The following is a 22,065-nucleotide window of genomic DNA, read 5'->3' on the forward strand; positions in this document are numbered from 1 at the left end:
TCAACAAATTTTAATTTATATACTCTATTCGTCAGATGACGAGTCTAATTTGATTTCTGATGCAAATGAATTTAATCTATTCATAAACTTAAACCTATTATCCATATAACACCCAATCTAGTTAAAGTGTTTCCATAATTTGAAGAAAATTTGTTTTAATCTTGAATTTTTTTTAAAATATAACATCTTTTCTGATATTGATGGTTTAGATTTATTTTCAAAATTAAAAGTTTTAAAAGAAATAAAAACACTATTTGCAATTCTAAATTTTATAAAAAAGGTAAATTCTTTTTCAAATACATAAATATCTTATAGAATACTATTAACCATTCATGTACTTTCAATAGAAAGAAATTTTTTAAAATTAAAATTAATAAAATTTTATTTACGTTCAACTATATCATAAAAAAACTAAGTAATTTGACCATATTATCAATTGAAAAAGATCTACTTTCAAAAATTAAATATAAAAATTTAATTAATAATTTATATCCCAAAAAATAAAAAATAATAATTTAATATTTTTCGTTATTTATATATATATATTAATAAAAAACCACTAAAATAATTAGCGCCTAAAACCCTAACTTGCCGGCCCTGGTATTCATGACATGAAACTACCTTTGGAATGGTGGTCATGCCATTGTGAGAAGAAACTTTCCCAGCCTTTTGGCCGACAAATGTCAAATGATATGAACCTCTGCCTGGTCAAAGTCAACCAAGGTTGAAATACAGAAATGAAAGAGGAGTTATATAATTACAAAGGGCCACAATACTGAAGTCCCCATGGGCTGTGAAGAATGAAGACTTTGATTCATCTGTAGAAACAGTCCACCGAGACCTGTTTTTTAAATCTCAATATGACCCAAACAGTGTCTGGCTAGCTATTTACATCCTAGAGGGAGGAATCTAGGAACTCAACTGCATCCCTGCTTGCAAATTCTAAGAATAATCCTCGGATGATCTAATATGGGGGTCTGCAACTGCAACTCTTCGAACGCCGCCCGACCAGCTATATGTATTCTCCTTTCTTTTCTCTTCCTATGCTGTCTTCTTGCAGCAGCCCCTCAGGCCAATGCACTGAGCTTCAATCTCACCAGCATTGGGTCTCCAAGTCGAAACGTCAATATAAGATGCTACAGAGATGCTTATATCTCAGATCAAGGGATTCAGCTCGCCTCAAACGAGATTAGCACAGACCCTACACAGAGAGCCGGTCGAGCCACATATTTGGAGCCTCTTCATCTATGGGATAAAGCTTCTGGGAATTTGGCAGATTTCAGCACCTATTTTGCGTTTGTGATCGACTCAGGGGGGAGCTCATACTATGCAGATGGTCTGGCCTTTTTTCTTGCCCCCACTGTTGATATTCCCAATAACATCACTCCGGGTGGAGCCATGGGCCTTCCAATCCACCCCGTTACAATACAAGCACTCAGCTCATTTCTTGCTGTGGAGTTTGATACATCTAACAATACATGGGATCGTGTAGTAGGATCGAAACCCCATGTAGGTATCGACATCAACTCTCTCACATCAAATGTTACTCAAGAGTGGTTTAGCAACGTTACCGGTGGAGCAACAAATGAGGCTTGGATTACTTACAATTCCAGTTCAAAAAATTTGAGTGTTGTTTTCAGTACTTCTCCTGTAAATAACACAAGGGTCGAGAGAGGTCTTTTTTTTTTGGTTGATCTTAGAGTCTACTTGCCAGAACAGGTTGCAATCGGCTTCTCAGCTTCAACAGGAGATTTTGTTGAGAAACACAATGTTAAATCGTGGATTTTTAGTTCGAGTTTAATTGTCCCTGACAAGACAGTTTCCAGCCCAGGGCCTAGAGCAGTTTCTCCTAGGGAGAAGAGTGGAGGTACCAGAAACAACAAGGGACTGGTGGTGGGATTGAGTGTAGGCCTACCTGTTTTAGTGCTTGTATTGGCCTTGGCTAGCTTTGTCTTTTGGAGGAAAAGAAGACAAAATAAGGAAGCTGATGAATTTGCTGTTGAATTGTCCATGGATAATGATTTTGAGGCAGGTACTGGGCCAAAGAAGTTTTCGTATAATGAATTGTTCTTGTCAACGGATAGCTTTTCAGAGGAACATAAGCTTGGGGAGGGAGGATTTGGAGGTGTTTACCGAGGTTTCTTGAGGGAACCGAACTCCTATGTTGCTGTGAAGAGGATATCAAAGGGGTCAAAGCAGGGAATAAAGGAATATGCATCGGAAGTGAAGATCATTAGCCGGTTGAGGCATAGAAATCTGGTGCAACTCGTTGGTTGGTGCCATGAGAAAAAACAACTGCTGCTTGTTTACGAGTTCATGGAAAATGGCAGCTTGGATTCCCATCTCTTCAAACAGAAAACCTTGTTGACATGGCCAATAAGGTATAAAATTGCTCAAGGCTTGGCCTCGGGATTGCTCTACTTGCACGAAGAATGGGAACAGTGCGTGGTGCACAGGGATGTGAAATCAAGCAATGTTATGTTAGATTCCAAGTTCAATGCAAAACTTGGTGATTTTGGATTAGCTAGGCTTGTTGACCATGATAAAGGGTCACAAACCACAGTTTTGGCAGGAACGCTGGGCTATATGGCCCCAGAATGTGTAGTTACAGGCAAAGCTTGCAAGGAATCGGATGTCTATAGCTTCGGAATTGTAGCTTTGGAGATAGCTTGTGGAAGAAAATCCATCGACCATACGGTCCCAGAAAACCAAGTGAGACTGGTTGAGTGGGTCTGGAACCTTTATGGTAAAGGACAGCTCCTTGATGCAGTGGATCCAAAGATTGGCATGGATTTTGATCAGCAAGAAATGGAGACGTTAATGATAGTTGGGTTGTGGTGTGCCCACCCTGATCACAATTGCCGGCCATCTATTAGGCAAGCCATTCAGGTGCTTAATTTTGAAGCTCCCTTGCCCATCCTTCCGGCTACAATGCCAGTGGCAACATATTATGCTTCTCCCTCCGTTAAGAGAATGCTACATGGCCAATCAATTTGACAATTTAGTTGACAACTTCCTAATGCAATTACAAATTTACCCTTGTTAATATTTTGAAGAAAGCCCGCCCATTCAGTTGCTTTCATTGATTTCTTCCTTATTTATTCATTCATTCTCCGCTAGTTTTGCAATGTGGTTTGACCTCTTATAAGCTATGAAAGTTATTATCTTATCTGTTTGGATGTATTAATATCTTAAAAGCGATGTAGTTGAAACGCTAAACCAACAACGTTTTGGAAAAGTCATCAGCCACCTACTTTTGCAAAAAAGCTCTAGAGCTTTTTGAGTTGATCAGTTAAATTACCATTTCATCCTTCAACAATATCAAAATTTATAACCCCTTATCCCTATACCTTCCTGACTCTGCCTCATTATTCTCACATTCTCCTTCACTGCTCTCATCTTCTCCTCCATTACTACCAGATTTCCTCCATAAACAGTGGTCGTCGCTGCCTAGTGCCACCCTGCTAGTAGATCGCTGCCATCGCCAGCGTCGCAAGCCTCTATCATTGCCCAACGCTGCAAGTCGCCTTGCTAGCAGATCGCTGCAAGCCTCCATTGCCGCCCTGCTAGCAAATAGTCGCCATCGCCAGTGCCCATGACCGCCCAATGCAAGTTCTAACTAGTTTGGCAAATATAAATTTAAGTACTAATATTTATTTAAATGGAAAATACTTGATATGTATTCATAAAATTTAAAAATAAATAATTTTATATAATATCTCAACATATATTGAAGATTTTTATGGATTAAATCTAAATTTATACATAAAGTATAAAAATTATATATTTTTAATTTTTTTATAATTTATTAATATGTAATTGTAAGTATTTTAGCAATATGACATTAATTTAATTTTTTTTAAAAAAATATATATTTTTTGAATTTTATTTACATTATTCAGTGTCATGTCCATTTTAGTCTTTTTGTCAAATTCTAACAATTTATTAGTTTTCACAAATCAAACACACAACTTTACACTAATAGCTTAAAAGCATATTTATCCAAACACGTTATCATTTTAAATACTACATAGCTTAAATGCTACTTAACTTAAATGTTATAACTAGTTTAAACACTACCCAACTTAAAAATTTAAAAAAAAAACTCATAGCAAAACTAGCCCCCACTTTCTCTTTCTCTCTCTACCATTGCCGTCTTTTTCCTCATTCTCTCTCTCTCTCTCATTGTGACATCTTGGGCCAGATCTAGGTGGGTGTGACATCGTCCGTCGCCCCCTGCCACTCGCACCGTCCGTCGTGCCCCTCTCTTTGCCACTCGCACCACATTTCCCGGTCGCAGCCACCACCAGCTACAGACGGTCATCGCCTCCTTCTCACCGCCTCTCGGGTCATCGTCGTCCCCCCTGCTAGCCGCTCGCAGCGCCTCAACCCCACCCCCCATCGCCTCTTGGACCGCCAGTCGTTGCCCCCTGCCCATTCGCCTACCGTAGCCCCCACCTGCTGGCCCCGTCGCTGTCGTCTGCCCCAACCAGGTCACCCCCGACGAATCACACCTACTTTTTATTTTTTCTGCTTTAATTTTTATATATTTTTCTTTTTCCTACTTTAATTTTTCTATTTGCTTTGTCGTTTTCTTTTCTATTTGCTTTGTTGTTTTTCTTATGTGACGGTGATGATGATGATTTGGTTGTAATCATGATTTAGTTTGAGTTATAAAATAATATAATTTATTTGTTTATTTAATAATGTGAAGAATTTGAGATTCGGGCTTATGAAATATTAGATTTATATGATGTGATCGAGGAATGAAATTTAGCTGCTAGCGAATATAGTCAGAAAATAATTGAAGACATTGTTGTGGAAGACGGAAATATCTAAATATTATTTTATTTGTAATTATTTTAATTTTTATAATTCTGATTAAATTTGTTATTTGATAGTAAATTTAGTTTTTGATAAATTAGAATTTATATAATTAATTTTATATTGGATATATCTACCCTAAAGGATATCTTATGAATCATCCATCAAATTAAGATGACACTCAAAAGGGGAGAAACTTCACAAGATGAATATCTAAAGAAAGAATATTTATGATTCAAATGGATTTGATTCCGATGATACACTAATGGCGGTACTTAAGGATGATTATCTTAGAAAGTTGTTGAGATTGGAACCCTTCACTGATTGCTGAACAAATGGGATGAACTCTATATATGCTTGTACCCTTGACATTTTTGAATCATTAAATACCCATTTTGAGCTTATGAGGTTTGAATCATTAAGTACCCATAATTCACAAGAAAAAAAGCTAAATCAAAAAATATATACATGTAGATCATGCAGAAACAAAAAGGATAATTGATCAGAGATTCAAGCAGCTAATCAATTTCATAAAATGATGAAATTCACAAGCAAATTAAAGAATTAATTAGATTCATTTACAATGATCGATTCGCTCATTCATTAATTTGTACAATTCATACTACACCCAAACCTAATTACGTGCCACTATATTCACTCAGATTAATTCTTTTTCTTTTTCCACTCCAACCCTATAAATTTGCAAGGCGAATACCTAATCTTGTATTCGGATATCGTTTCCAACTTCAACGACCAAACCTGAGCCTTGAAGCCAACCACATCATATAAACCTAATATTCCATAAGCCGAACCCCAAACTCCTCACACAATCAAATAAAAAAATAAATTATGTTATTTTATAACTCAAAATAAATCATTTTTTTATTTTTCATTTTTACAATTAAATCAATCAACTTAAAAAAAAAAGAGAAGCAAATAGAAAAGTTAAAAGAAAATATATATATATATATATATATGTATGTGCTGTGCGACTCGCTGAAAGCAACTGAATGGGCAGGCTTTCTTCAAAATATTAACAAGGGTAAATTTGTAATTGCATTAGGGAGTTGTGAACTAAATTGTCAAACTGGTTGGTCATGTAGCATTCTCCCTCTATTAAATCTCTATTTGGTTTCTCGTTCCCCTAGCACTAATAGGGGTGTGCAATCAATTATAATCAAATTGAATCGAACCTAATTATATGTAATAACTTAACCGAACCAATCAATTAACTCCAACAAATCGAATTAATCAAAACCTAAACCATGCTAGTTGAATCGAACTGGAACACAAAATAACCAAGAGATTGACCTTGTTGTTGTAGCCGATCAATAATTTCGATGATCGGAACCAATCATCAGATTTCCCTAACCATGGTGACTCACATACCCAAAAATTAAGAGCATCTAATGGTTGGATTTTAATAGATCTAAGTTTTAAACTTTCAATGTAAAAGAGAAGTTGTACCAAAAAAACTTACCGAAAAACTATCGACGTCATCTTCATCTCCCGCCTTCGTCTTTGCCATCGGTGACGACGAGGAATGGTGAAGGGAGAGAAAAGAGATGAGGCAGTGTTGCCACCAGCCAGATCTCGAAGATAAGAGAGATGAAATGGCAAGAGAGAAAGAGAAGGACGAAGAGAAGATAGTAAGCAAACATAGGGTGCCGCCCCCACGTGAAGAAGGGGGTTCGGTTTGATTGGGCAGGGGATGGGGGTTATTGCTATATAGTTTGGTTTAGTTTTTCGATTATTTTTATTAAAATAATCGAATCGAACCGAATAACCGAATTTTAAGAAAAGAAATAACCGAACCGAACCGCTCATTTTGAAAAACCAAATTAAACCGACCGAATTTGTCGGTTCAGTTCGATTAGTTAAAATTAGGTGAGTTATCATTCCAAAATAAAATTATCTTTAAGTGATATAATTTTAGAATAAGAATTTCGATTGATTTTTATCTCTTAAACTTTATCACTGAGTATCATATATTGTGGGTGTTCTTATTAGAAGAGTCGATATTTGAGTGTTGTTATTAGAAGAGTCAATATTTGAGTTATGGATAGGGTACACTTTTTGTCTTGTGATTACACTTAATCTGAAAATTCGAAGAGACTCATGCCACGATAAATTTTAAATATTTGAAATTTTTACTACTAACTAGATATTTATTTTTTTGATACTTACTATTTACGCTTAAAATAACTAACAAATAGTATAGCGGTGGAATTTTAGAAACTCGTGAATTTTGTTCCACGCAAATTTGTTTATCTTATGTGTTTGTTTGGTGCTAACCAGCCATGGCTGAGGCTCTGTCGCTGAGGCTCTGTCGTCGGCGGCCGTGTGCTTCGCGGCTAGTGGAAGGCTCATTCGTGTCATCGACGAACGTGGGGCAGAGCGGCAGCGACCGATGGTGTCTGTCGTGTCCGCCGTGGCGTCGCCGACCGAGACTGTGACCGCATGCAATACAATATTGTTTTATTTCATCCTGAAACTTGTCCGGTTCTGGTGCATTTTCTTGATGCCGGCCATCTAGATTCGGGCTCTTTTTCTCATGATATCTGTAATTATTTACGTTGTTCATTGTTCATTGTTCAAATGTGCTAAGTTTGTCTGTCTATGACTATGAGAACCCAAATTTGGACAATAATCAGCATTTGTAATTGTATGACTGAATTTATCAACGGTTACACTTTGTGACAGTTAACATATTTACTTATTTCCTCATTTTATGGTTATTCTGTACAAATAGCATAACTCTTCTTTTAAATACCCAAGTCTTCTTAAAGGCCTTTCTGTTAAGATTAAGAACAATGAAATATTATTTGAAACAGATAATGCATACTAACTAATTCACATTATCCTAATCTGAATATGCAGTCAACTGGGCCGCCTATCTGAGACATATTCAGACAACCTAAACAATCACAATAAATGAATTAGGTGTGTAGCAAGAATTTAATATTAAAATGATACTAACCAGTAATTTAATTCAAAAATTTTTGGGTTAAATTATTAATTCCTTTTTAAATCTCATATCTAGACTAAATTAATATTTAATTTAAAATGATTAATATTGGGTTTAATCGGTTAAATTGGATTGTGTATCCAGAATTTCAACTTGGGCTCAATCTCCCAAAATATTCATTTACAGATATCTATTTGCGTTACACTTTGTGGGGCATCCAAAGCCCAAGCCCCTTTCTATTATGTCAAGTAAGTAAGTAAGTACACAAAGGACATGGCATATAATAAATCAATTCAATTGCTGATTCCTCTGATCTCCTCTGCATTACAGTCAGTCAGACTCAGGTTTGTTTGGATTAGAATGGATAATAATGAGACTTTTTGGGTTCATTATTTGAATTGTATTTGCTTCTTAATTTGGGACATCATTTTGTGAAGTGGGGTTTGAATTTATCAAAACACTGAGTTACTAAATATATATATATATATCATTATTATGTGGCAAAACAAAAGGCCTTCATCCTCAATCTTCTAACAATGCCGGCATCTACAGTTAAATTATAATAATTATATTCAATAGTTTGGTAATGGTAGCATCCGGAAAATACTAACAATGCCGGCTATCTGCAGTTACGAATCTGTAAAAATAATTCATGACTATACGGATAACTACCAAACAATATATATTACTTCAATGATTGCGCTCATTTTTTGTTTTTTATTTTTTTGATGTTTTACGAGGATATGCCATATGTGGAGATTCATAATGTTGAGTAGGATTTTGTTACTTGTACCTCGTAGGTTACATATAAAATTATAAAAAAATAAATAATTATAATATTTTCCTTTCTCCCCTTCTCATGACTATCTCTAACAATCATTTCTCGTTACATCATTGTCTCATCTCTCGAGTATTGATCTGCTGTATTATCTCTCTTTGTGACGAAGATGAGAGATGTAGTGGCGGTTGGCAAGCAAGAGGCGAGGCGACAAGAGGCAGTTGCTGGAGGTGGCCACGAAATTGGGAAAGAAAGGAAAGAAGAGGCAACCAAGGGAAAATAAAGTAATGTTGCAATTGGATAAGGGGTATTTTCGTCATTTGAGTGTGTGTGTGTGAAGTTATCAATAATCGTGTATGTACAAGTAACATTTTTCATATTTGAGTGTGTGTGTGTATGAAGTTATCAATAATCGTGTATGTACAAGTAACATTTTTCATATTGAGTAATAAGAAAGAGTAATCTATGATGACATTGCATCGTATTCATTGTGCCAGCTCAACCTAGTGTCCGTAAAAAAGATATGGCTCCCAAAAATGAAAAAGTAGACAAGTAAGGAAAAAGTGGTTTAATTCAGTAAAAATTGTATAAAATAGTATATTTTTTACATTAATAAAAGTTGTATCAAATAATATATTTCTCACATTAATTTGGTTTAATGCAAAAGATGCCATACCTAATTTAGAACAATATAAAAATTGAAAATGGGAGTGAATAACCATAAATAATCTAAATTAATAAATAAATCTGGAATTAATTAGACAAACTACTATTATGTTATATTTATAAGTTAAATTTATTATAATATATTTTCTCTCCTTGAAGACCGGATGAAATAAGATATCCAATTTTTAATAAATTTTAATTTATATACTTTATTTGTCAGATGTGAAGTTTAATTTAAATTATGATTCAAATAAATCTAATTTATCTATAGATCTGAATCTATTGTTCATGTAACACCCAATTTAGTTAAAGTGTTTTCAAAATTTGAAAAAAATTTATTTAAATCTTGAAATTTTTTTAAAATATGACATGCTTTATGATATTGATGTTTTAGATTTATTTTTAAAATTAAAAATTTTAAAAGAAATTATAGTCATAGAAATAAAAATACTACTTGTGATATTAAATTCTATAAAAAAGATAATTTTTTTAATATATAAATATTTTATAGAATACTATTAAGCATCTCTGTTAATGTAGTTTTAACAAAAAGAAGTTTTTTAAAATTAAAATTAATAAAATCTTATTTACATTTAATTATGACACAAAAAAATTAAGTAATTTATCAACTAAAAAAGATTTTCTTTCTAAAATTGAATATAAGAATTTAATTAATAATTTTATAACTTCAAAAATAAAAATTTTTTTTTTAATATTTTTTATTATTTATTTATATTAATAATAAATTATTAAAATAATTATCAATTAAAACCCTACCTAATCTTACGCGGCCCCAGTATTCATGACATAAAACTATCTTTGGAACAGTGGTCATGCCTGGTTAAAATACAGAAATGAAAGAAGAGTTATATAATTACTAAGGGCCACAATACTAAAGTCCCCATGGGCTGTGAAGAATGAAGACTTTGATTCTTCAGTAGAAACAGTCCTCCAAGACCTGTTCTTTCAATCTCAATATGGCCGAAACAGTGTTTGGCTAGCTATTTACATCTCAGAGGGAGGAATCAAGGAACTCAGCTGCATCCCTGCTTGCAAATTCTAAGAATAATCCTCGGATGATCTAATATGGGGGTCTGCAACTGCAACTCTTGGAACTCCCCCCGACCAGCTGTATGTATTCTCCTTTCTTTTCTCTTCCTATGCTGTCTTCTTGCAGAAGCCCCTCATGCCAATGCGCTGAGCTTCAATCTCACGAGGATTGGGCCTCAACATCTCAACGTCAATATAACACTCTACGGAGATGCTTATATCTCAGATCAAGGGATTCAAGTCACCTCAGACGAGCGCGGCACAGACCCTAGACAGAGAGGCGGACGAGCCGTCTGCAAAGAGCCTCTTCAACTATGGGACAAAGCTTCTGGGAATTTGACAGATTTCAGCACCTATTTTGCGTTTGTGATCGACTCAAGTGGCAGCTCAGACTATGCAGATGGGCTGGCCTTTTTTCTTGCCTCCACTGTTGATAGTCCCAATAATATCACTACGGGTGGAGCCATGGGCCTTCCAATCCACCCTGTTACAATACAACCACTCTGCCCATTTCTTGCTGTGGAGTTTGATACATATTACAATCCACAATGGGATCCTGTAACAGGATCGAAAACCCATGTAGGTATCGACATCAGCTCTCTCACATCAAATGTTACTAAAGAGTGGTTTAGCAACATTACCGGTGGAGCAACAAATGAGGCTTGGATTACTTACAATTCTAGTTCGAAAAATTTGAGTGTTGTTTTCAGTACTTCTCCTGTAAATAACACAAGGATCGAGGGAGCCCTTCATTTCTTGGTTATCTACGGGACTACTTGCCAGAATGGGTTGCAATCGGTTTTTCAGCTTCAACAGGATCAAGTTTTGAGAAAAACAATGTTAAATCATGGAGTTTTAGTTCGAGTTTGGTTGTCCCTGACAAGACAGCTTCCAGCCCAGGGCCTAGTGCAGTTCCTCCTAGGGAGAAGAGTGGAGGTACCAGCAACAAGAAGGGACTGGTGGTGGGATTGAGTGTAGGCCTACCTGTTTTGGTGGTTGTATTGGCCTTGGCTAGCTTTGTCTTTTGGAAGAAAAGAAGACAAAATAAGGAAGCTGATGAATTTGCTGTTGAATTGTCCATGGATAATGATTTTGAGGCAGGTACTGGGCCAAAGAAGTTTTCGTATAATGAATTGTTCTTGTCAACGGATAGCTTTTCAGAGGAACATAAGCTTGGGGAGGGAGGATTTGGAGGTGTTTACCGAGGTTTCTTGAGGGAACTGAACTCCTATGTTGCTGTGAAGAGGATATCAAAGGGGTCAAAGCAGGGAATAAAGGAGTATGCATCAGAAGTGAAGATCATTAGCCGGTTGAGGCATAGAAATCTGGTGCAACTCGTTGGTTGGTGCCATGAGAAAAAACAACTCCTGCTTGTATACGAGTTCATGGAAAATGGCAGCTTGGATTCCCATCTCTTCAAACAGAAAAGCTTGTTGACATGGCCAATAAGGTATAAAATTGCTCAAGGCTTGGCCTCAGGATTGCTCTACTTGCACGAAGAATGGGAACAGTGCGTGGTGCACAGGGATGTGAAATCAAGCAATGTTATGTTAGATTCCAACTTCAATGCAAAACTTGGTGATTTTGGATTAGCTAGGCTTGTTGACCATGATAAAGGGTCACAAACCACAGTTTTGGCAGGAACGATGGGCTATATGGCCCCAGAATGTGGGTCTGGAACCTCTATGGTAGAGGACAACTCCTTGATGCAGTGGATCCAAAGATTGGCATGGATTTTGATCAGCAAGAAATGGAGACGTTAATGATAGTTGGGTTGTGGTGTGCCCACCCTGATCACAATTGTCGGCCATCTATTAGGCAAGCCATTCAGGTGCTTAATTTTGAAGCTCCCTTGCCCATCCTTCCGGCTACAATGCCAGTGGCAACATATTATTCTTCTCCGTTAAATCCCGGTTTGGTTTCTTTTTCCTCTGGCGCCAATGTATCTCAGAACAGCCAAATCCAGTATCCAAGCTCTAGTTACACAACTGATTCTTCAAAGGTCACCTCGTCTTCTGCAGCTTCTTCTCCATCTGCATCACTTTTACATACAAAAGTATTATGATTCCAAGAGTATCTGGTACAATACTAAAAAATGTATTTGCTACATTTTTCTTTATAGTATGCATATATGTATGTTTATATATATATTCCTGCATATTGTGTTTAATTATCTCTCTCTTTGTTTATGTTTAATTTGTCTATTTTGAATACCTGCAGTAGGAACTAAAGTTTCAGTTTCATATCTTTGTTTGATATCATGGTTTTAGAGGCTTGAAACCAAGACCATAACTTCCCCGCTAACTAAGATTTTGCATTGTATATAACGATGAGATGAGAGATATAATGTTGACGAATACAGAAGAATAATTTAAAATAATATGGTAACATATTCATCTAGTCATTTGTAACTTGTCAAACCATAATTTTAAACTTCTCCAGTTATTCTCAAACAACGTTAACTTGGGTCTCGGAAAAGACTGAGTTCTTCGTTCTTTTTTCTTGTTCTAAGTAAACGCCATAAAGACTGGGTTTTTCTTCCTTTCCTTGTTCTAATAAGTAAACTTGGTAAAGACGCTCCGGTTCTTTCAATCGCAAGAATACTCTCAAAGGACAATGTGAAGGTCTAGCTAGCTATATATTTTCATCTAATAGGAACTGATCATCATCCCTGGAGAGATGGGAGTCTGCAACTCTTAGAACTTCCCCAGATCAGCTATTGATCTGCTGCTTCCTTTTCTCTTGGCTAGCTGTCTACTCGAAGAAAATTTTGGTTGGTGAGATAGATCATTAGAAATATGAGGGTGGTCTGTAATAGCTTCCCGACATCACCATCTAATATGATCCTTCTCCTGGTCCTGGGCAGAATCGCGGTTTGCAGTCTGCTTGCAGCCCCTTATTGTGCAACTGCGCTCAGATTCAATCTCACTAGTAATATTAGCAGCAGCAGCAGCATTGGGCCTCAGCTTGTCATCAGTTCAAATGTAATTGAACTCTACGGAGATGCTAACATCTCAGACCAAGGCATCATCCAAGTCACTCCAGACGAGCAGGGCATATACCGTGAACAGAGAGCCGGCCGAGCCGTTCACGTCGACTCTCTTCATCTTTGGGACAAGCCTTCTGGGAATTTGGCAGATTTCAGCACCAATTTCTTATTTGTGATTGACTCAAACGGGAGCTCCAGATACGGAGATGGGCTGGCGTTCTTTCTTGCACCTATAAATGATGTTCCCAATAATATCAATCCGGGTGGAGCCATTGGCCTTCCTATGAATCAAATCAGCAACCACTCATGGAAACCAATCACCTCATTTGTTGCTGTGGAGTTCGATACCTATCTCAATGGAATAGATCCACTGACATCATCCAGAACCCATGTGGGCATCGACATCAACACCACCCACTCGAACGTTACTCAAGAGTGGCTTAGCAACATTACCGGTGGAGCAACAAATGAGGCTTGGATTACTTACAATTCTAGTTCGACAAATCTGAGTGTTTTTTTCACCACTTATCTTGTAAATAACACAAGGGTCGAGGGAGCCCTTCATTTCTTGGTTGATCTACGGGACCACTTGCCAGAATGGGTTGCAGTCGGTTTCTCAGCTTCAACGGGATCATGTTTTGAGACAAACCATGTTAAATCATGGAGTTTTAGCTCGAGTTTGATTGTTCCTGACAAGAGTAAAAACAAGGGATCCGTGGTACTGGGACTGAGTATAGGCCTGCCTGCTTTGGTGCTTGTGTTCGCCTTAGCTGTCTTTGTCTTCTGGAAGAAAACTAGAGCAAAGGATGAATTTGATGTTGAACTGTCCATGGATAGTGATTTTCAGGCAGGTACTGGGCCAAAGAAGTTCTCTTATAATGAATTGTCCAGGGCAACGGGTAAGTTTGCGGAGGAACAGAAGCTTGGGGAGGGAGGATTCGGAGATGTTTACAAAGGCTTCTTGAGGGAATTGAACTGCTATGTTGCTGTGAAAAGGATAGCAAAGAGGTCAAAACACGGAATAAAGCAGTATGCATCGGAAGTGAAGATCATTAGCCGGTTGAGGCATAGAAACCTGGTGCAACTCGTTGGTTGGTGCCATGAGAAAAAACAACTCCTGCTTGTATACGAGTTCATGGAAAATGGCAGCTTGGATTCCCACCTCTTCAAACAGAAAGCCTTGTTGACATGGGCAATAAGGTATAAAATTGCTCAAGGCCTGGCCTCAGCACTGCTCTACCTGCACGAAGAATGGGAACAGTGTGTGGTCCATAGGGATGTGAAGTCAAGCAATGTTATGTTGGATTCCAATCTCAATGCAAAACTTGGTGATTTTGGATTAGCTAGGCTCGTTGACCACGATAAAGGTTCACAAACCACTATTTTGGCAGGAACAATGGGCTATATAGCGCCAGAATGTGTACTTACAGGCAATGCCAGCAAGGAATCAGATGTCCATAGCTTCGGGATTGTCGCATTGGAGATAGCTTGCGGGAGAAAACCCATCGACCATAAGGTCCCAGAAGACCAAATGAGACTGGTTGAATGGGTTTGGAATCTCTATGGTACAGGACAGCTCCTGGAAGCAGTGGATCCAAAGATGGACACAGATTTTGATCAGCAAGAAATTGAAAGATTAATGATTGTGGGGCTGTGGTGCGCTCACCCTGATCGCAATCTGCGGCCTTCCATAAAGCAAGCGATTCAGGTGCTTAGTTTTGAAGCTCCGTTGCCCGCCCTTCCGACAACAATGCCAGTGGCAACATACTTTAGTTCTGCTCCGCGAGTAGTGAATACTACTACTTCGACGTCTCCGGGCTCTTTTACCTTTGGCGCCTATGTTTCTGAGAGCAGTAGCCAAGGCCAGTCTTCAAGCTATAACGATGACTCTTCAAAGGTCACCTCATCTTCTTCAACTGCTTCTCCATCTGCTTCACTTTAATTTGCATGTGTTGACGTACGAGAACCGTCAACCGAAGTTTGAGAGCCCGCAATGCAATAACAGGTGCCGAAGAGTAAGGAACAGAAGCAAAGGAACCAACAATAAGCACACAAGATTTTTACGTGGTTCGGCTCAAATGATGCCTAGTCTACGATTGTTCTCTGATTATTCTGGCAGAGTCACAGTATGTAATTTAGTGATCGATCCCTTTACAATGACGTATTCTTCTCTATAAATAGGGTCGTGTTGTTTACAATTCGAATCAGTTCTAAATATGGAAGGAGTCTATTCCGTTGATAGCGCTTTCCTTATCGGCTCCGGAATATCAGGGATAGGTTCCTTGTCTTCAGGGATTTAAATTACTTCTGATAGGCAGGTGTATATCGTTTCTGATAATCTCGCAGTCTCCTAACTGTTCTAATCTTTGGCACATCTTTTGGCGAAACGGAAGTCGTGATGTTGTGATGCTGGGATATTGTTTTGAGTGAGCTCGCTTAGAGCGAGCTCGCTGTCTTCAGGTGACCTGACTTTTTACCGTGAGACTCTTCATTGGTGGTTCTCGATCTCTGGGCCTTGCGAGCCTCTAAGGAATTCTGGCCGGCCTATTGTGCCTTGGGTATTTTGGGTTCGCCCTGCGCAACCGAGTCCAGCCCGTCAGCTGAATTCCGGAGATCGCCCATAACAGCATGTAAAAGCAGGATGATTTGGACAGTAAATTAATCGGTTAGATCATGCTTATTTTAAAATAACCGTTTAGTTAATTTCTAAATCTTATATTAAGACTTAATTAGTCTTGAATTTAAAATGATTAAAATTAGATTCTTTCTGAAGGAAGAGTTCCACCTTCGGCTCAATCTTCAAAATCCAAATTATATTTGCATTACACTGTTATTGAGCCTTTAAGCCCATTTTAGCCTTTCTCTGCTGAGTAACCTTTTTGAGTTCATGGTACAGAAATCAAAGGTCTCATTCTATAAGAGTTTGAATTATTTTGCTTCAATTTGCGAGGTGGGCTTCCAATTTATGCAGTTGGTTGAAGTTTGTCTATATGGTTCTGCCCGGATCATGCCCGCAACCCAAGCTGCAACTGGTGCTTCAATTAGGAGAATGGATGTTTTGGATCCGTATTGTTTCAATATTATTCCTATTGGAGTTCAACCTACTAAAGCAGTAATTGGGTTGTTTTGGGTAATTGGGGATAGCATTGAACCTAGGAGGGAATCGAGTTAGTTGGGGTTCTGGGGTGCTCGGAAACACTGAAATAATATTATTTTGGTATTTTTATTTTCGTGTAAACTAGACAATTAGTATCTCCATCATCAGTGAGCCTCTGTCATTATCAATCTCTCTTTCTTTTTCCTTTTTGGTAAGAATTATCAATCTCTCTCACTGTCTATGTAAATAATTGGGTTCATTTATCATTGTCAATCTCTCTTTCACTTAGGCTGCGGTGTGAATTTTCCTATTGATATATAGTAGCGGATTAAGAGTTTAAAAAATAAACATATACAGCCTTAATTCCTGATTCCAGATAGATTAATCTCTCACAACTTGGTTTACAATGTCACGCTTGACCATAACTTCCCCACTTTTCAACACAAATTAATTAGGCCCATTTTTCATCATCAATCAAGACCAGTTCTTCTGATCATTATCCACTCATTATTAGCTTTGTGGGTTGAGTTGAGAACTTGCGCCTTTCACTCACTCAATTAATCTGGCACTGTTTCTTTGTGAACAATGCAACGTCTAGAGTGGAAACAGACCGCCCACAAGACTGGTTTCTTTATGTGTTTCTGTCTCTGTATATCAAGATTCTCAAACAACACTGTCTACGTAGCTATTTACATCTGATAAGAATTCAAGTGCAATATCCTTGTTATTTACACTGTCTACGTAGCTATTTACACTGTCTACGTAGCTATTTTAATATTTATGCCTTTGTCCCTCATATCATAATGTTATTCTACTAATCTCTCTCTCATCTCTTCCCTTCGCAACTTCCATTATCGTTGTTGCCCATCCCCAATTATCGCCCTCGCCCTCGCCCAGCTCAGTCGTCGTCGTTGCTGCAAGCTACCTAGCGCCATCGCCCTTCTCCTTGGTTGCACCATCACCGCCATTACTTTCGGATCTGTCGTTACAAGCTCCCATCTACTTCAAATTATTCTCCGTCACCAATTGTCCGTCACCCCATCGGCCGCTTCCCGTCGTTGGCCCCGTCCTCATGTCCTCTAATAAACATGTATAATACACATAATAATATTATATTAATATATTTTTAATAATTATATATAATTTATCAACATTTAATGATAAAATTTTACATTATTCAATATATCTATTTTTATCTTTTTATCAAATTATAATAACTGATCAATTCTTTTAAATCAAACATATAAATATTAACTGATAGCTTAAAAACACATTTATCAAAATATATTATTAATTTAAACACTATCTAATTAAAATGCTATAACTAGCTTAAAGACTATCTATGCTATAACTAGCAATGCCTTGGACTCTTAGTCTTGACCAACGATCCGCTACTAGCGAGCTGCTTTGTTGGCTATTTACATGCATATATATAACAAAATGAACAACAGAGGGATGTAGAGAAGAAAACACCCAGAAAATGGAGAGAAAAAAATTCTCAGATCTAATCTATTCAACACTGTACACTCAGTCATCCATATATAAATACAAAAAGAATTTTCTAACAACCTATAAAGGAAAAATACATTATTGTCTCTCTGTACAGCTTGGAAAAACAGAAATGTAAATAACGAAAAAATGGAAATCATCGTTCTTCAATAATGAACACTTTCCCTTTATCCAGATGTGATGTATTATGCTCCAATAATATATGTCATACATACGCTTTCCTTGCAACTTCCATTTCAAGGAAGAAAATTTTTGTTGGTGAGATATATCATCAGAAATATGAGGAGGGTGGTCCGCAATAGCTTCTCAACATCACCATCTAATACGATCCTTCTCCTGGTCCTGGGCAGAATCGCGGTTTGCAGTCTGCTTGCAGCCCCTTATTGTGCAACTGCGCTCGGATTCAATCTCACTAGTAATATTAGCAGCAGCAGCAGCATTGGGCCTCAGCTTGTCATCAGTTCAAATATAATTAAACTCTACGGAGATGCTAACATCTCAGACCAAGGCATCATCCAAGTCACCCCAGACGAGCAGGGCATATACCGTGAACGCAGAGCCGGCAGAGCCGTCCACGCCGACTCTCTTCATCTTTGGGACAAGCCTTCTGGGAATTTGGCAGATTTCAGCACCAATTTCGTGTTTGTGATTGACTCAAACGGGAGCTCCAGATATGGAGATGGGCTGGCGTTCTTTCTTGCACCTATAAATGATGTTCCCAATAATATCAATCCGGGTGGAGCCATTGGCCTTCCTATGAATCAAATCAGCAACCACTCATGGAAACCAATCACCTCATTTGTTGCTGTGGAGTTCGATACCTATCTCAATGGAATAGATCCACTAACATCATCCAGAACCCATGTGGGCATCGACATCAACACTACCCACTCGAACGTTACTCAAGAGTGGCTTAGCAACATTACCGGTGGAGCAACAAATGAGGCTTGGATTACTTACAATTCTAGTTCGAAAAATCTGAGTGTTGTTTTCACCACTTATCCTGTAAATAACACAAGGGTCGAGGGAGCCCTTCATTTCTTGGTTGATCTACGGGACTACTTGCCGGAATGGGTTGCCGTCGGTTTCTCAGCTTCAACGGGGGCAAGGTTTGAGACAAACCATGTTAAATCATGGAGTTTTAGCTCGAGTTTGGTTGTTCCTAACAAAACAGCTTCCAGCCCCTTAAGCAAGGGACTGGTGGTGGGACTGAGTGTGGGCCTACCAGCTTTGGTGCTTGTGTTGGCCTTGGCTGGCTATGTCTTCTGGAAGAAAACTAGAGCAGAGGACGAATTTGCAGTTGAACTATCTATGGATAATGAATTTGAGGCAGGTACTGGGCCAAAGAAGTTTTCATACAATGAACTATCCTGGGCAACTAGTAACTTTGCAGAGGAACAAAAGCTTGGTGAGGGAGGATTTGGAGGTGTTTACCGAGGTTTCTTGAGGGAATTGAACTCCTATGTTGCCGTGAAGAGGGTATCAAAGGGGTCAACGCAGGGAATAAGGGAGTACGCGTCAGAAGTGAAGATCATTAGCCTGTTGAGGCATAGAAACCTGGTGCAGCTCGTTGGTTGGTGCCATGAGAAAAAACAACTGCTGCTTGTATACGAGTTCCTGGAAAATGGCAGCTTGGATTCCCACCTCTTCAAACAGAAAACCTTGTTGACATGGCCAATAAGGTATAAAATTGCTCAAGGCCTGGCCTCAGCACTGCTCTACCTCCACGAAGAATGGGAACAGTGTGTGGTCCATAGGGATGTGAAGTCAAGCAATGTTATGTTGGATTCCAATTTCAATGCCAAACTTGGTGATTTTGGATTAGCTAGGCTTGTTGACCATGATAAAGGATCACAAACCACAATTGTTTTGGCAGGCACAAGGGGTTATATGGCGCCGGAATATGTAGTTACAGGCAAAGCTAGCAAGGAATCCGATGTCTATAGCTTCGGAATTGTAGCGCTGGAGATAGCTTGTGGAAGAAAAGCCATTGACAATAAGGTCCCAGAAAGCCAGATGATACTGGTTCAGTGGGTTTGGGACCTCTATGGTACAGGACGACTGCTAGAGGCAGTGGATCAAAAGATTGGCACAGATTTTGACCTGCAAGAAATGGAAAGATTAATGATTGTTGGGCTCTGGTGCGCGCACCCTGATCACAATCTCCGGCCTCCTATTAGACAAGCAATTCAAGTGCTTAATTGTGATGCCCCGTTGCACATCCTTCCGGCAATAATGCCAGTGGCAACATATTTTGCTCCCCCACTAAATCCCTTGACATCTCTGGTTTCTTCTACCGATGGCACCAACTTTTCTGACGGCAGCCAAGTCCAGTCTTCAAGCTATAGTCACAACACTGATTCTTCAAAGGTCACCTCTTCTTCTGCATCTGCATCACGTTTGTATTCAACAGCATGTTGATTCTAACTATATCCGTATGCCACCTAAAATGTATCTGCTACATATATAATGTATATTGTATGATTATATGTATGTTGTTTCAAAAACTAACATTGCATTTTTGTTTTAGATAATAAGGTCTAGAATAGAATTGGAAGGTGGTGGTGGATTGGTGGGGACGGTGGTTGACTAGTAGAGCAATGATCAATGATCAGATAGGGAGGAGTGGGGGTTGTTCTGTTTTTGTTGCTTGGTGTTTGGAAGACTCGAATATAGCTCTCATATGTGTTGGTCTTGTTCCTTCTTTATACAACCAGTGACTTCCTTATATGTATGATTATGTGTATGTTGTTTCAAAAGGGAACTGTTATTTTGATAACATCTTCTCGCGCAAGTCTGGTACAAAAAAAGTATGATTGCCAGAATAGAATGTAAATCTCAAACGTGGACAGCTTTGATGAAGTATGTTCTTTTCTAACTTAGATTCAGAATCCATGAATATATATAAAGGACTCATTCAATCGCCCTTTCTCATCTCTCTGTGTTTTGTTGTGTCAACTGAAAAGAGCTTTCTGATGTGAAAGGGGTAAAAGTTGTGTGGACTGTGATGTGTATCTCCTCTGGTGCCTATAATTGTCAATTTGGCATGTCCAGGACGAATTTGAGGAAAGGAAATGCTACTTGCACACTTTAATTTAACAATTATGGTGGCACTTATATATTAATATATTATATTGTGTTATATTAATATAAATGCATTTTATATAGGCCTTGATTCTTCTGATTTCTCAATCTTCTAATGTTAATCTCGTGTGTGATTTAACGTATTTCAGAATTATTTTAAACGAGATTCTCTCTATTTTCTCCCCCCCTAGATCTGCAATGAATCGCTCTACAAAGATTAAAAAATTGAAAATTACTTTACTTCCACAATTCAAACACAGATTAGAGACTAATTTACTTTTATGATTCAAAGATAAAATAAACCTTAAGCAGCATCTTCTCCAATAGCATCCGGTAATTCACAAGAAGTATCTGCTACATGGTATTCTCTGTATATCTGTATAATATGGCATTTAGTTTAAGCTAAGAAGGTCTAGAAAAGAATTGGAAGGTGGTGGTTGGACTGGTGCTTGTGGTGGGTGTCTCGAAGATGAGTAGACAGAGAGGAGACGTGGCTGTTCTGTTGTTGCTTGTGTTTGTGTTGAAATTATATGAAGCTTCAACGGCATTGTTTTCCGGGGGGGGGGGGGGGGGGGGGGATGGTCATTTGGTAACTCTCATTGGCTGTCCAAAACGTTGTCGTTTTGGGCCCATGAGTTGGATGGCCAAGACGGCAACCCTCCCTTGTCGTTTTATCAAGACGTGCCTTTTCTTTCTTTGTCATTTAGCCTGCTTCCATTCCGATCATTGATGCTGATTTATACGATTGCATCCCCATTGCTGCTTTTCTCTATTTATCTCCTACAGTGCCTCAAGATCAGATATGCATAGCCTCCAATTTGTATTGCCTCTTTTAGGGTTTGTGTTCATTCTCTGCAAATATTTTTCTCTCTGTATAGGTTTGATATGAATGTTTTCTCTCTAAAGTTTTGCCTCTAATCTGTAGTTTTTTTGTTATGCAGTACTTTTGATCTGAGAGTTGTTTATTTGTATAGTGAGCATATGAGAGTGAGATTTGTATATTGAATCTGTAATCATCTCTTTCCAATAGTATAGTGAACTCTATTTGTCGGAACTTAATGTGAACGTAACCCTCGTTACCAATTGAATCATGATAAAAC

At 38.1% G+C, this 22,065-nt stretch overlaps 3 protein-coding genes across 5 annotated transcripts in view; all 3 read left to right on the forward strand.

Moving 5' to 3' along the window:
* The first annotated feature begins 918 nt into the window (after positions 1–918).
* LOC127809663 (L-type lectin-domain containing receptor kinase IX.1-like) lies at positions 919–15,492 on the forward strand. Its single transcript, XM_052348644.1, has 2 exons — positions 919–1,675; positions 13,833–15,492. The coding sequence occupies exons 1-2, from the start codon at positions 970–972 to the stop codon at positions 15,215–15,217; spliced, it is 2,091 nt and encodes a 696-aa protein (XP_052204604.1). The 5' UTR covers positions 919–969; the 3' UTR covers positions 15,218–15,492.
* Positions 1,869–22,065, forward strand: part of LOC127809665 (L-type lectin-domain containing receptor kinase IX.1-like) — a 41,581-nt gene continuing 21,384 nt past the window's right edge. Inside the window, exons 1-2 of one of the 3 annotated variants that reach the window (XM_052348646.1) lie at positions 1,869–2,739; positions 11,968–12,288. In XM_052348646.1, the coding sequence (XP_052204606.1) occupies positions 2,011–2,739; positions 11,968–12,288 (1,050 nt within the window). In that variant the 5' untranslated portion in view covers positions 1,869–2,010. Of the gene's footprint in view, positions 2,740–11,967; positions 12,294–22,065 lie in introns of all 3 variants that reach the window. The other 2 variants (XM_052348647.1, XM_052348648.1) reach the window with 2 other exon arrangements.
* On the forward strand, positions 18,078–21,280 carry LOC127809661 (L-type lectin-domain containing receptor kinase IX.1-like). Its single transcript, XM_052348640.1, has one exon. It carries the CDS (start codon positions 18,161–18,163, stop codon positions 20,300–20,302), a length of 2,142 nt encoding a protein of 713 aa, XP_052204600.1. The 5' UTR covers positions 18,078–18,160; the 3' UTR covers positions 20,303–21,280.

The sequence above is a fragment of the Diospyros lotus genome, chromosome 9 (genome assembly GCF_014633365.1).
Source record: "Diospyros lotus cultivar Yz01 chromosome 9, ASM1463336v1, whole genome shotgun sequence".
Lineage (NCBI taxonomy): Eukaryota > Viridiplantae > Streptophyta > Magnoliopsida > Ericales > Ebenaceae > Diospyros > Diospyros lotus.

Bases quoted from the DNA above. Each gene is read 5' to 3' on its own strand.
- LOC127809661 (XM_052348640.1), top strand. From the start codon at position 18,161: ATGAGGAGGGTGGTCCGCAATAGCTTCTCAACATCACCATCTAATACG.
- LOC127809663 (XM_052348644.1), top strand. From the start codon at position 970: ATGGGGGTCTGCAACTGCAACTCTTCGAACGCCGCCCGACCAGCTATA. The intron at 1,676-13,832 runs GTCTTTTTTTTT...GGGTCGAGGGAG, and splicing joins TAACACAAGGGTCGAGAGAG to CCCTTCATTTCTTGGTTGAT.